This window comes from Drosophila melanogaster, chromosome 3L (genome assembly GCF_000001215.4).
Source record: "Drosophila melanogaster chromosome 3L".
Lineage (NCBI taxonomy): Eukaryota > Metazoa > Arthropoda > Insecta > Diptera > Drosophilidae > Drosophila > Drosophila melanogaster.
Genome location: NT_037436.4, coordinates 19,807,212 through 19,817,979, shown reverse-complemented (window position 1 = coordinate 19,817,979; position 10,768 = coordinate 19,807,212). Strand labels below are relative to the sequence as shown.

Here is a 10,768-nt window from a genome sequence, read left to right as displayed (position 1 = left end):
TTTGGTTTTACCATTATTACTCTAAACATTTTCGCTTGTTTATTAATAGGATATATTGATGTTATGAAAACAAGAACGATTTATTACTTTCAAGGAAAAGTTTTAAATTCATGAGAAGAATAAACTATGCTGCTTGTGTTGGAACTACACAGTGTTTCATCTCTAACATACATTTCGATATATCCAATTGGACAGCTAGTTCAGAAAACGGTCACTCTAGCAATATAATGGTAACTATCTGATGATCCAAAATAATAATAAATAGTAAAACTGAATGCTTACAGGCCGATGTGGATGTGTTTATAAGTAATTATACAATCATCGATCCAGAAATTTACCAGCTATGGATCGAAGGCTTCTCCTGTAAGTTTTCTTCTCCCAATTGCAATCTTGTTTCATGTCAAACGGCTCCATCGATTTACAATTATAGCCAGCGAGGCGGTGTCCTATCTGAAACAGAAGGGTTTTGGTCACTCCATGGGCGCTCCCAGCGACCTGATTGCATCGGATGTACTGGATCATTACCGCACCTATTCCCTGATTGAACTATACCTAAACGCACCCACCAAACTGATGGAGCAATCCTGCTTCCAGCTGGAGCCACAAATGCGTGACCTTATCACCGAGAAGTACTATTCCATCGATGATGTGGTGGCTCGCGAAATTCTTGGCAAGAAGCTGTCGTCCCGCTACCGCAAGGACCTCGACGAGGTGGCCGAGAAGACGTGCGTCAAGCTAAAATCAGTTCGGTGGGTAAATTTGGCCGCTACTTAGGCAGAGTAGAGTCTAATATATTTCAACTTCTTCTTCAGCCGACAATTTGACAACGTAAAACGCATTTTTAAGGCAGTCGAGGAAATGCCGGGCACGTTAACCAACAACATCAAGCAACACTTCATCATATCCACCGATCTAGCCAAGTATGAATATAATCAATGTATTGAACTTCAAAAAGCTAAACCTTTCACTCTTACAGAAAGTACGCCTGCATTGTTTTCCTGGCCTGCCTGCGTTTCGAAACCACCAAAAAAAAGTTGCAATACCTGAGCTTCAGTGATTTGTTGACCTGCTCCCATGCCATCATGATCTACTGGACGTATACTTACCAGGTATGACTTAGCTCTGCTAATTCCTTACGAAACTAATTTACTAAATGCAGCACACTGGACCGGAGTACTATGATACCGAAATGGACAAAGAGTTTCTCTTGGACCTGCGGGAGTTGCGCTGTCTACTCGACAAGGAAAAGGAGATTAAGCAGTGAGATTTATTTTTCTACCGCACACGAGCTATTATATAGTTTAGTCCTTGCATTTAGCCTCGTCTGCATGCGCCTCAAACCCGTTCTTCTCGAGCGCGCCTTTCACGAACTGGATGGCAACTTTCGGTAAGGACTTATTTCTCGACATTATCACCTTTTCTTACTATTGATCTGTTTTGATTTGCAGTTCTTACTGGCGCGCCCTGATCACCATCGCCTGCAATTTGCATCGCAATCGGGAGCTGCGCGATCTTTTCGTCGATCTCTGTGAGAAGCTTATTGATCCTTGGCGTCAGAATGGCTGGAACCGTGAGCAAGTGAATAAATTTTTGGCTTCCATAACGCAAAGCGTTTTGGATCTGGAAATATCAAGGTGGGTACTTTTGTCTAGATTAATCAAGTAACTTTTTTGATAATCAACTCTAAATGTTTTGCAGGGACCAAGAAACCAGATGTCTTTGGGATCGCTATATGCAGGTCATAACGATATGCTTGGATAAAATGTATCACATTTAAGATGTGATTAAACTAAGGATCAAATATAAATAGTATTTAATTGTTTGTTTGTGTTTGTTTCGACTTGTGTTGATTTTTACTCAGATTGTCTAGCCAAAGTAAAATAATGAAAATTGATTCATATGAGTTTCATATTTAAATATTTAAATACCGTTGTTAATTGGCGCCAAATGGTATTTTTAAGCGAAAAGCTTGTTTCCCTTGGTATTCTTCCGAAAGTTGCTGGTATATTTTGCAGCCACGTTCACACTGCAGCTTCGAAGCTGAAGATGCAGGAAAAGCTTGCAACAAATTGTCGGCCTGCACAAACTTCCGTTTTAAATGTTATTATTGGGACGTTGATGCTAGTCGATGTTAGTAAACAAACAAAAGGGAGGTCTTCGTCGGAAAGGGCTTAATTTTTCATAAGCAAACGTCACCGATTGGCGATGGAAGTTCAGGAGTTCTGGTGAGTTTCACTGGAAAAGTGCATTGCAAATTACATACACATTGCATAAAAACGAGCTGTAAGTGTGTGCGTTAAGCACCCACACGAACGCACAATCGCGAAAACGAGCACACACACGCTCATACAAGTTGGCCAGGTGTGCGTGTGGGTGTGAAGGGAAGAGGAAGCAACAGTTGACGCCCGTTACACGGGAAATCCACACTGGTTGATTAAATATCGGGGTTGTTTTCTAATTCACCATTTGTTGTTTTCGATTTAGCGAAAATATGGAGGAGATCGAAGATGAAAACTACGACGAGGAGAAGTCAGCTAGAACCTCGGATGAAAATCGCAAGTACGGAAAACATTATTCAGGCTTAACTAATTCCATATCCATTTATTCGACTTCAAGACTAATAATGATTATTTCGGAAAAGTTAATTGGTCTTTTCAATCAGATTCCTGCATCCATATGCATTTATAATTTTAACGTTATATCATTTATTTTAATTAGGCAAAATCACAGCGAGATCGAGAAGCGGCGTCGGGACAAGATGAACACGTACATCAACGAGCTCTCCTCCATGATTCCCATGTGCTTTGCGATGCAGCGAAAGCTGGACAAACTGACTGTGCTCCGGATGGCAGTGCAGCATCTGCGAGGGATCCGTGGCAGCGGCAGCTTACATCCATTCAACGGATCCGATTACCGGCCTAGCTTCCTGTCCGACCAGGAGCTCAAGATGATTATCCTGCAAGCGTCGGAGGGATTCCTGTTCGTGGTGGGTTGTGACCGAGGACGCATCCTGTACGTTTCCGATTCGGTGTCCAGTGTGCTGAACAGCACCCAAGCGGACCTGCTGGGACAGAGCTGGTTCGACGTCCTGCATCCGAAGGACATAGGCAAGGTTAAGGAGCAGCTATCCTCACTGGAACAGTGTCCCAGGGAAAGGCTTATCGATGCGAAGAGTAAGTGGCCATGCGAAAGTGTGAGATTCAGTACGTCACTTAAGTTTTCTCCTTGCGTTATCACCTGCAGCCATGTTGCCCGTTAAGACCGACGTTCCACAGAGCTTGTGCCGCCTGTGTCCGGGTGCCCGGCGCTCCTTCTTCTGCCGCATGAAGCTGCGCACTGCCAGCAACAACCAGATCAAGGAGGAGTCCGATACGTCCTCCAGCTCCCGGAGCTCCACGAAGCGCAAGTCCAGACTGACTACGGGCCACAAGTACCGGGTTATCCAGTGCACGGGCTACCTCAAGTCCTGGACACCCATCAAGGACGAGGACCAGGACGCCGACAGCGACGAGCAAACAACGAATCTATCCTGCCTTGTGGCAATTGGTCGCATTCCGCCCAACGTTCGCAACTCCACAGTACCCGCCTCGCTGGACAATCACCCGAACATACGGCACGTGCTCTTCATCTCGCGCCACTCCGGCGAGGGCAAGTTCCTGTTCATAGACCAGCGGTAGGTACGATTATGGGCATTAATTTTCTGATGATTCGACTTAAATTATTTGGCAGTGCCACCCTCGTGATTGGTTTCCTGCCTCAGGAGATCCTCGGCACCAGCTTCTACGAGTACTTCCACAACGAAGACATCGCTGCGCTGATGGAGTCTCACAAGATGGTGATGCAGGTGCCGGAAAAGGTGACCACTCAGGTCTACCGCTTCCGGTGCAAGGACAACAGCTACATTCAGCTGCAGAGCGAGTGGCGGGCCTTCAAGAATCCCTGGACGAGCGAGATTGACTATATAATCGCCAAGAATTCCGTGTTCTTATAAGGCATACGAACGTTCCGATGGGGAACATTACTTTTATTTATTCCACTACAATCCGACATTTGTATACACTCCAAAGATCTTCATCCGCATCGAGTTGCTGGCGCCGGCGTTTGAAATTCCATATTCGATATACAAACTTTACCTAATGATAAGCCCATCATTTTTGTACCGCCTCAATTAAATTAACTAACAACTTGAAAAGAGATTCGCTTAGATAAGAACATTTGCTATCGTGGGAACAATCTAGTTTTACCCCATCAAGGTTTCAACATAGCTCTCTGGCGATTGGAATTGTCGAGAAGAGCGGTCGCCTTCGATTACAAACAACAAATAGTTCTTAGCCGAGCACGTTTTGGACGTGATCGCTGCTCGAATTTCTTCGGGCACATAACTACTTGTGGTAAATGGTGTGGATCATGTGTACATATGTACATATGTACGGACATGTGTGTGTTTGATTTATCAACTGAGACGGGCTTTTTCGCCCGTTTTTCGTTTCACTCAACTTTTTTGCTTGCACTATCAATAGACCCACATGAAAAGGCGGCAGCCCAGGCGCGTGGGTTTGTCTGGGTCTGGGTATAGGTCTGGCATGGGTATGGGTATGGGCATGCCTCTGGCTCTCTCGCTCGCTGGATTCGGGTTCGGAATCAGTTGGCATAGAGCTGGCGTGGCATACGGACGCTCTGACACCTTGGCTTCCCAACCAGTGAACGTTTTATTGGACAAAAGCCTTGCTTGGACGTCGGTCTCGTTTTTCGGTGGTCTTATAAATAGTATATTGAAATGAGTGCCCTCATATTTCTGTGCGCGATTCTAATTGGTTTCGTGATTTATTCACTCATCAGCTCGGCGCGGCGTCCCAAGAACTTTCCACCAGGTGAGTTCTTCTCGTGCTGCACTTTGGAAAACTTTTCCTGGAATCCCAAATGCAGATAAGAAGTTAAAGCGTTGGTGCACAAACAAACGATGGATTTGCTTTAAAATTCGTAGAATACCAATTTTGTGTATCGTGGGTACAGTTTGCTTTTGAAAACTAGCCAATTAATTATATTTAATAGAAGAGAAGCATTATTCTTTGCATTAATAACCATATTATTATAAAATATATTTGTATATAGGCGAACATACGACCTGCCCCGCGACCAATTAATTGGTGGGCTCATTAGCAACTCGTAATGGTGATCAGAGGCATCTTTGGCCAATCGGCGGGGAACCAGACGGCACACGCTTTGAATGCTAATATATCTTATTGATAAAATCGTCACATACTTCTGACACCTGGCCTAACTGGTCTGAATTGGCCAGTAACAAGGGCCGGGCTGATTTATTCCACTTACCAATGCAGCTTTTGATTTGCATTAGGATTACGATTATGGGCGTAATAGCTGTCATTCCTGTATATAAGCACATTTTTATTATTATTCGCAATTGTTGCAGTTCAAAATGGTGATAAATTAGTATGCAATTTCTAAGGGAATCTTATTCACCTAAAGAAAAGCGGTCTCAATTTGACCACATATAAAAGTTATGAAATTGATTTTGATAACGCATTGATAGTTAATAACTAAGCGGTTTGATTTCAAGATAGAGTTTTCACTTTCGTTTCGGTAGTTTTGCTTGCTAACAGATTTCTTTTGCAGGCGATTAGATTAGCACTTTGATACCTATGCATAGGTTGAATTGATTGAATTGGACGGTTGTATTCCATATGAAATTCTATTGCTAACAAGACAAATATTTAAAATTAGTATCATTTTTGAATTTCATTCCTAAAACAGGACCTCGATTTGTGCCATGGTTAGGAAACACATTACAGGTAAGGCTCACAAAAGTTTCTTAAATACTATTAAAATGAGATTATTTGAATACGAAACAGATAATTGAAACATCCAAAATCTAGATTGTTCTTTAATGAAATCCAAATCTTAAATAACGTTTCGTCGAAAAGGGCAAGCTGAATATGTTCATCAAGATCTCAAAAACCTATATATTCTCAAAATCATTAAATATACTAGGGTTATTAATCCTTCGTTCCTTTATTATATTACCAGTTCCGTAAGGAAGCTAGTGCTGTTGGCGGCCAGCACATCCTGTTCGAGCGCTGGGCAAAAGACTTCCGGAGCGACCTGGTGGGTCTGAAGCTGGGCCGCGAATATGTGGTGGTTGCCCTTGGCCACGAGATGGTGAAGGAAGTGCAGCTGCAGGAGGTGTTCGAGGGGCGACCAGATAACTTCTTTCTGCGTCTGCGAACCATGGGAACCCGCAAGGGCATCACCTGTACGGACGGACAGCTTTGGTACGAGCACCGACATTTTGCCATGAAGCAGATGCGCAACGTGGGCTACGGACGCAGCCAGATGGAGCATCACATCGAACTGGAGGCGGAAGAGCTGCTGGGGCAGCTGGAGCGCACCGAGGAGCAGCCGATCGAGCCGGTCACTTGGCTGGCGCAGAGTGTACTCAATGTACTGTGGTGTCTGATAGCTGGAAAGAGGATCGCCAGACAGGAGGATGGGACGTTGCGGCGTCTGCTCGACCTGATGAATCGGCGTTCCAAACTCTTTGACATCTGCGGTGGTCTGCTGGCCCAGTTTCCCTGGCTGCGCCACGTGGCCCCCGATCGCACTGGCTACAATCTCATCCAGCAACTGAACACAGAGCTGTACGGTTTCTTTATGGACACCATCGAGGAGCACCGACGGCAGCTGGCGAAGGATCCGTCGCCGGCGGAAAGCGATCTCATCTATGCCTACCTCCAGGAGATGAAGGACCGCAGTGCTGGCGGCGAGAGCAGCACATTCAATGAGACGCAGCTGGTGATGACCATCCTGGACTTCTTCATTGCAGGCTCCCAGACCACTAGCAATACGATCAACCTGGCCCTAATGGTACTTGCTATGCGCCCGGATGTGCAGGAGAAGCTGTTCAGCCAAGTGACCGCCAGCGTGGCTGCTGCCAGCACAGATGCGTTTCCTCACTTGAGCCGTCGGGAAGCCTTTGACTACATGGATGCCTTCATCATGGAGGTGCAGCGCTTCTTCCACATCACTCCCATTACGGGTCCACGCAGAGCTTTGTGGGCAACCAAGCTGGGTGGCTACGACATTCCGAAAAATGCCACAATTCTGATTAGCCTACGTTCAGTGCATCTCGATAAGGAGCACTGGAAGGATCCGCTGGAGTTCCGCCCAGAGAGGTTCATCGATTCGGCTGGCAAGTGCTTCAAGGACGAGTACTTCATGCCCTTCGGCATGGGCAGACGCCGTTGTCTGGGCGATGCCCTCGCCCGTGCCTGCATCTTCTCGTTTCTAGTGCGGATCGTGCAGCATTTTAGCGTTGTCCTGCCGGCGGGAGAGTCTCCATCAATGGTGCTTCTGCCTGGGATTACGCTTACTCCAAAACCATACAAGGTGCAGTTCGTCAAGCGCACCTAAGTTCGTGACTGGAGTCGATGGTGTCGGTATTATAGGTCAAGAGATATGGTGCTGAATCCACTAGGATATTTCCAAGGATTCCGAAAATTATTTACACATGAGGATATTATAAGCTTAAAGATTCAATAAAAACTTATGCCAATCTGCATAGCTGTGGTCTAGATGTTGTTTATTGATGTCCTCTAAATTAAATTACAATGCTTTATAATTTAAACAAATTTACATTCGGCGATTCGCATAACAAAATGATCAAATGAATCAGAATGTATAACAACACCATGTGAGGATCTCATCGTACTTGGGCTGGAAAATATATATATAAAATGGAAAATATTTACAGACTCAATTTGAGGAAAGCAAAAACATATACAATGGGTTCTGTATAACATATTAAATTAGTACAATCGAACTAAATGAAAGCAATCTCGTCATGCCTGGTCCTGGACCACTTCGAAAATTATAGAACTAAACGCTGATACAATAAGCAGGTGAGTGATTGTAACAAAGAAACGAGCCGACCGAACGACCATCTTTCCTTAAATGCTAGTAGTGACTGCACTTGGGCAAGGCAGACGCCTTCTCATGCGGTCTATTTTTCATGTCCGTGCTCTGGCCGCCTTCATTTAAATCCCGGCGGCAAGGCTTCGCTTCCTGTTGCATATGCTTCTGTGTGTTTAGGACTTGAGGGATTCGTATTTGAATAGTTAAACGATGTCCTGCGCGGTAGGGTGCTAAAAGTTAAATCCGGTGCTGGGCATGTTGTCCGGATCGAACTCAAACTGTTGCGTGCCTGCCACGGGAGCCACCCGGCTATCCTCCTCTTCGTTGCCGAAGTACTGTTCGATAATGTAAAATGATTTGTGGTAGATGTCGCGGTTTTCATGCGCCTGCAGATACTCTATTTTGTCCAAACCTATATAATATTAACAGAATCGATATTTAAATGGAAATTTGAAAGTAAAAATAAATAGCGTTACCTCCGCATTCCTCGATGGTAATAGCATAGGGATTTGGTCGCGTCTGGAACTTTTCACCTGCCTTCAAAATGTTTTCAAGTGCATTTAGCGCCACTTGGACGATGTCCGAGTCGACGACGGTGAGAAAATCGCACATGGGCGGCACACAGCCAACCTGCACCAGGTAGTGGATCTGTTCGTGCGTACCGCTGCTGGTTGCGTTGGTAATGGCCCATGCGGCCTCCTTGCGAGTCTTAAATTCGGCCGTCTGCATGATAACCATCAGCTGCGGGAATATGTTGGCATTGATTAAGGCCTGGATCTGCTCACGATTGCCGGCTGCAATATTTGAGATTGTCCAGCACGACTCCTTCTTGATTGTTTCCGCCGTCGAATGCAGCAGGTGGCTAATGCAGGTCAAAGCGTTGTACCCCAATATCACCTGGGTCTGCTGATCGTCGCCTGTCACAATATTGCCCACGGCCCTCAGAGCAGCTGTGCTCACGTTCTGCTGAGGATGTCTGCCAGGATAGGTCAACAAATCATAAGTGTAATTTTAATTTGTAATGGCGCAGCAGGACTACTTACAATAGCAGCTCAACCAGGCGACGGCAAACACCCGCATCAATTACAGCCTGGATTTTATCATTGGGACCATCTGACAGGTAGCCTATGGCCCAGCAAGTATCGCTTAGTACATCCGCATCAGTGTACTTCAGCAACCGTGCCAGTATTGGTAGACCATGGCTAATTTTGGCAAAGTCTGCGGGAGGGCTTTTGCCGCGGCACAAGTTTGAAAGTGTCCACACCGCATTCCGTATCATGGTAATGCGATCCGAGTTGCTCAATACACTGCAAGAAGTCACACCTACTTTGGCGCAATCTTATCAATATAATTATTTATAACTTACTGCAGGAGAGGCTCTAGAATGCCGGAGCCGAGCAAATGGTCTCGACACATGGGTGAGTCACCGGCTATGTTGCCTAGGGCCCACACGGCCTGTTCCTGAACATCATCATGGGGACTGGAGAGCAAATCAATGAAGATAGGCACTGCCCCGGCCTCGATAACCACCTTGGTCTGTTGCGAGGTGCCCGATGCGATGTTCGTTAGCGTCCAGGCGGCCTCGAACTGCAGCGTGGCATTTGCGCTATTTCGCAAAAAGGTGACAAACTGTGGCACTATCCCCTTCTGGATGACTTCCTCAATGGGAGGATTGGGATCGCGGGACAGCAGTTTGCGGAACTTTTGAGTCGCCTCAAGCTGTTCGTTTTCACGTCCACTGAAGAGCATTTGAATCATTTCCTCGTTGATTACGGATGGCTGTGCCCCGCTTCCAGCAGCTTCCTCGTTTTGACCGCCAGTGCTGCTGTCAGCCATGTGCATGTCGGCAGCCTGCATTGGAATGGAGAGATAGTTAAGACTATGCTATCAGGCCAAACTTGATCAAAATATACCTGCTGTTCGTTATCGGTGTTGCTCTCCACTCCGGCTGATGTTGAGGATGTAGCCGGCTCAAGAACCACATTGCGTCGCTTAAAGAGCTGCTGTTCGCGTTTGTTTTTTCGCAACTGGATGCCCACCTCCTCGCGACGACGACGCATCTCTGTGGAGTCCAAGGCGGCATTTTTATAACGCTGTTTGTGGCTGGCAGACATTTCGTCGTCTTGGCAATTCAAAAGCTTGAAATAGTTAAAAAAAATATTTCTTTGAGAACAGAATAATTTAAGTCGTAAAGACAGGTTTCAGATAAAAAGTGAGTGCGACTTGATTTTCGCCGCTACTGTGATCAAATGCTAAACGAAAGTGCAAATAATCTAGAAAATATAGGTAGAGGTCGTCGTGGAATGCGAACTAGTTGAATTGAACGTTTATAATCATCACTAGGTGTTCCCCAATGTTCTCATCCACTCCCACCAGGATTATTACGCCCTGTAACCACTGAACATTCGCTTAGCGCCTGCTCTAGGCTAATTTTACATTTCCGGAAACATAAAGATTACGTTGTCAGGCGAATAATTTACATATAATAGGTTCACATTTAATGAACTATTCAGTTTTCCTGGCAAAATGCACAATCACAACACTTTCACATTTCATTGTACGTGTATGTACATATGTGCACACACGGCTGCTTTGCGTTTGTGCGTATAGGTGCGGGCTTAGGTCAGCCAGCATGAGCCATTCGCTGGTCTCCGGTTACGCCCTTCTTTGAGCCACCACAACTCCTGGTTAGAAGAGGCGCCTTCAGATACGTAATTAGAACACAATTTACCTGTTCCGGAGAATCCTTTTCTCGTCTTAATCATGCAAGGGGACGGGAGATTTTACACGTTGTGAGGAACGGGGATGCCGGACTGTCAAAATGCAATGCACACAGCTG

At 45.6% G+C, this 10,768-nt stretch overlaps 4 protein-coding genes across 6 annotated transcripts; 3 read left to right on the top strand and 1 right to left on the bottom strand.

Moving 5' to 3' along the window:
* Nucleotides 1-12: 12 nt before the first annotated feature.
* Nucleotides 13-1,895, top strand: Fibp. Of its 3 annotated transcripts, none has more exons than NM_206401.2 (9): nt 13-230; nt 285-363; nt 431-749; nt 813-920; nt 977-1,109; nt 1,160-1,260; nt 1,319-1,387; nt 1,449-1,634; nt 1,699-1,815. In NM_206401.2, the coding sequence occupies exons 1-9, from the start codon at nt 228-230 to the stop codon at nt 1,775-1,777; spliced, it is 1,077 nt and encodes a 358-aa protein (NP_996123.3). In that variant the 5' UTR covers nt 13-227; the 3' UTR covers nt 1,778-1,815. The 3 variants fall into 3 exon arrangements, with proteins under 3 accessions (NP_996123.3, NP_001262066.2, NP_001262067.2); NM_001275137.1 differs by having other exon boundaries at nt 190-230; nt 1,699-1,895; NM_001275138.1 differs by having other exon boundaries at nt 190-230; nt 1,306-1,387.
* Nucleotides 1,896-2,041: 146 nt separating this feature from the next.
* cyc (cycle) lies at nt 2,042-4,210 on the top strand. The gene is made up of 5 exons (NM_079444.3): nt 2,042-2,225; nt 2,485-2,559; nt 2,719-3,173; nt 3,244-3,673; nt 3,730-4,210. The coding sequence occupies exons 1-5, from the start codon at nt 2,206-2,208 to the stop codon at nt 3,989-3,991; spliced, it is 1,242 nt and encodes a 413-aa protein (NP_524168.2). The 5' UTR covers nt 2,042-2,205; the 3' UTR covers nt 3,992-4,210.
* Nucleotides 4,211-4,640: 430 nt separating this feature from the next.
* Nucleotides 4,641-7,577, top strand: Cyp305a1 (Cytochrome P450 305a1). Its single transcript, NM_140894.3, has 3 exons — nt 4,641-4,871; nt 5,773-5,810; nt 6,046-7,577. The coding sequence occupies exons 1-3, from the start codon at nt 4,778-4,780 to the stop codon at nt 7,426-7,428; spliced, it is 1,515 nt and encodes a 504-aa protein (NP_649151.1). The 5' UTR covers nt 4,641-4,777; the 3' UTR covers nt 7,429-7,577.
* A 4-nt stretch (nt 7,578-7,581) lies between these two features.
* On the bottom strand, nt 7,582-10,748 carry Kap-alpha1 (karyopherin alpha1). The gene is made up of 6 exons (NM_079443.2): nt 10,661-10,748; nt 9,843-10,067; nt 9,296-9,780; nt 8,973-9,236; nt 8,406-8,905; nt 7,582-8,341 (listed from the first exon to the last, which is right to left on the bottom strand). The coding sequence occupies exons 2-6, from the start codon at nt 10,041-10,043 to the stop codon at nt 8,160-8,162; spliced, it is 1,632 nt and encodes a 543-aa protein (NP_524167.1). The 5' UTR covers nt 10,044-10,067; nt 10,661-10,748; the 3' UTR covers nt 7,582-8,159.
* Between the last annotated feature and the right edge of the window lie 20 nt (nt 10,749-10,768).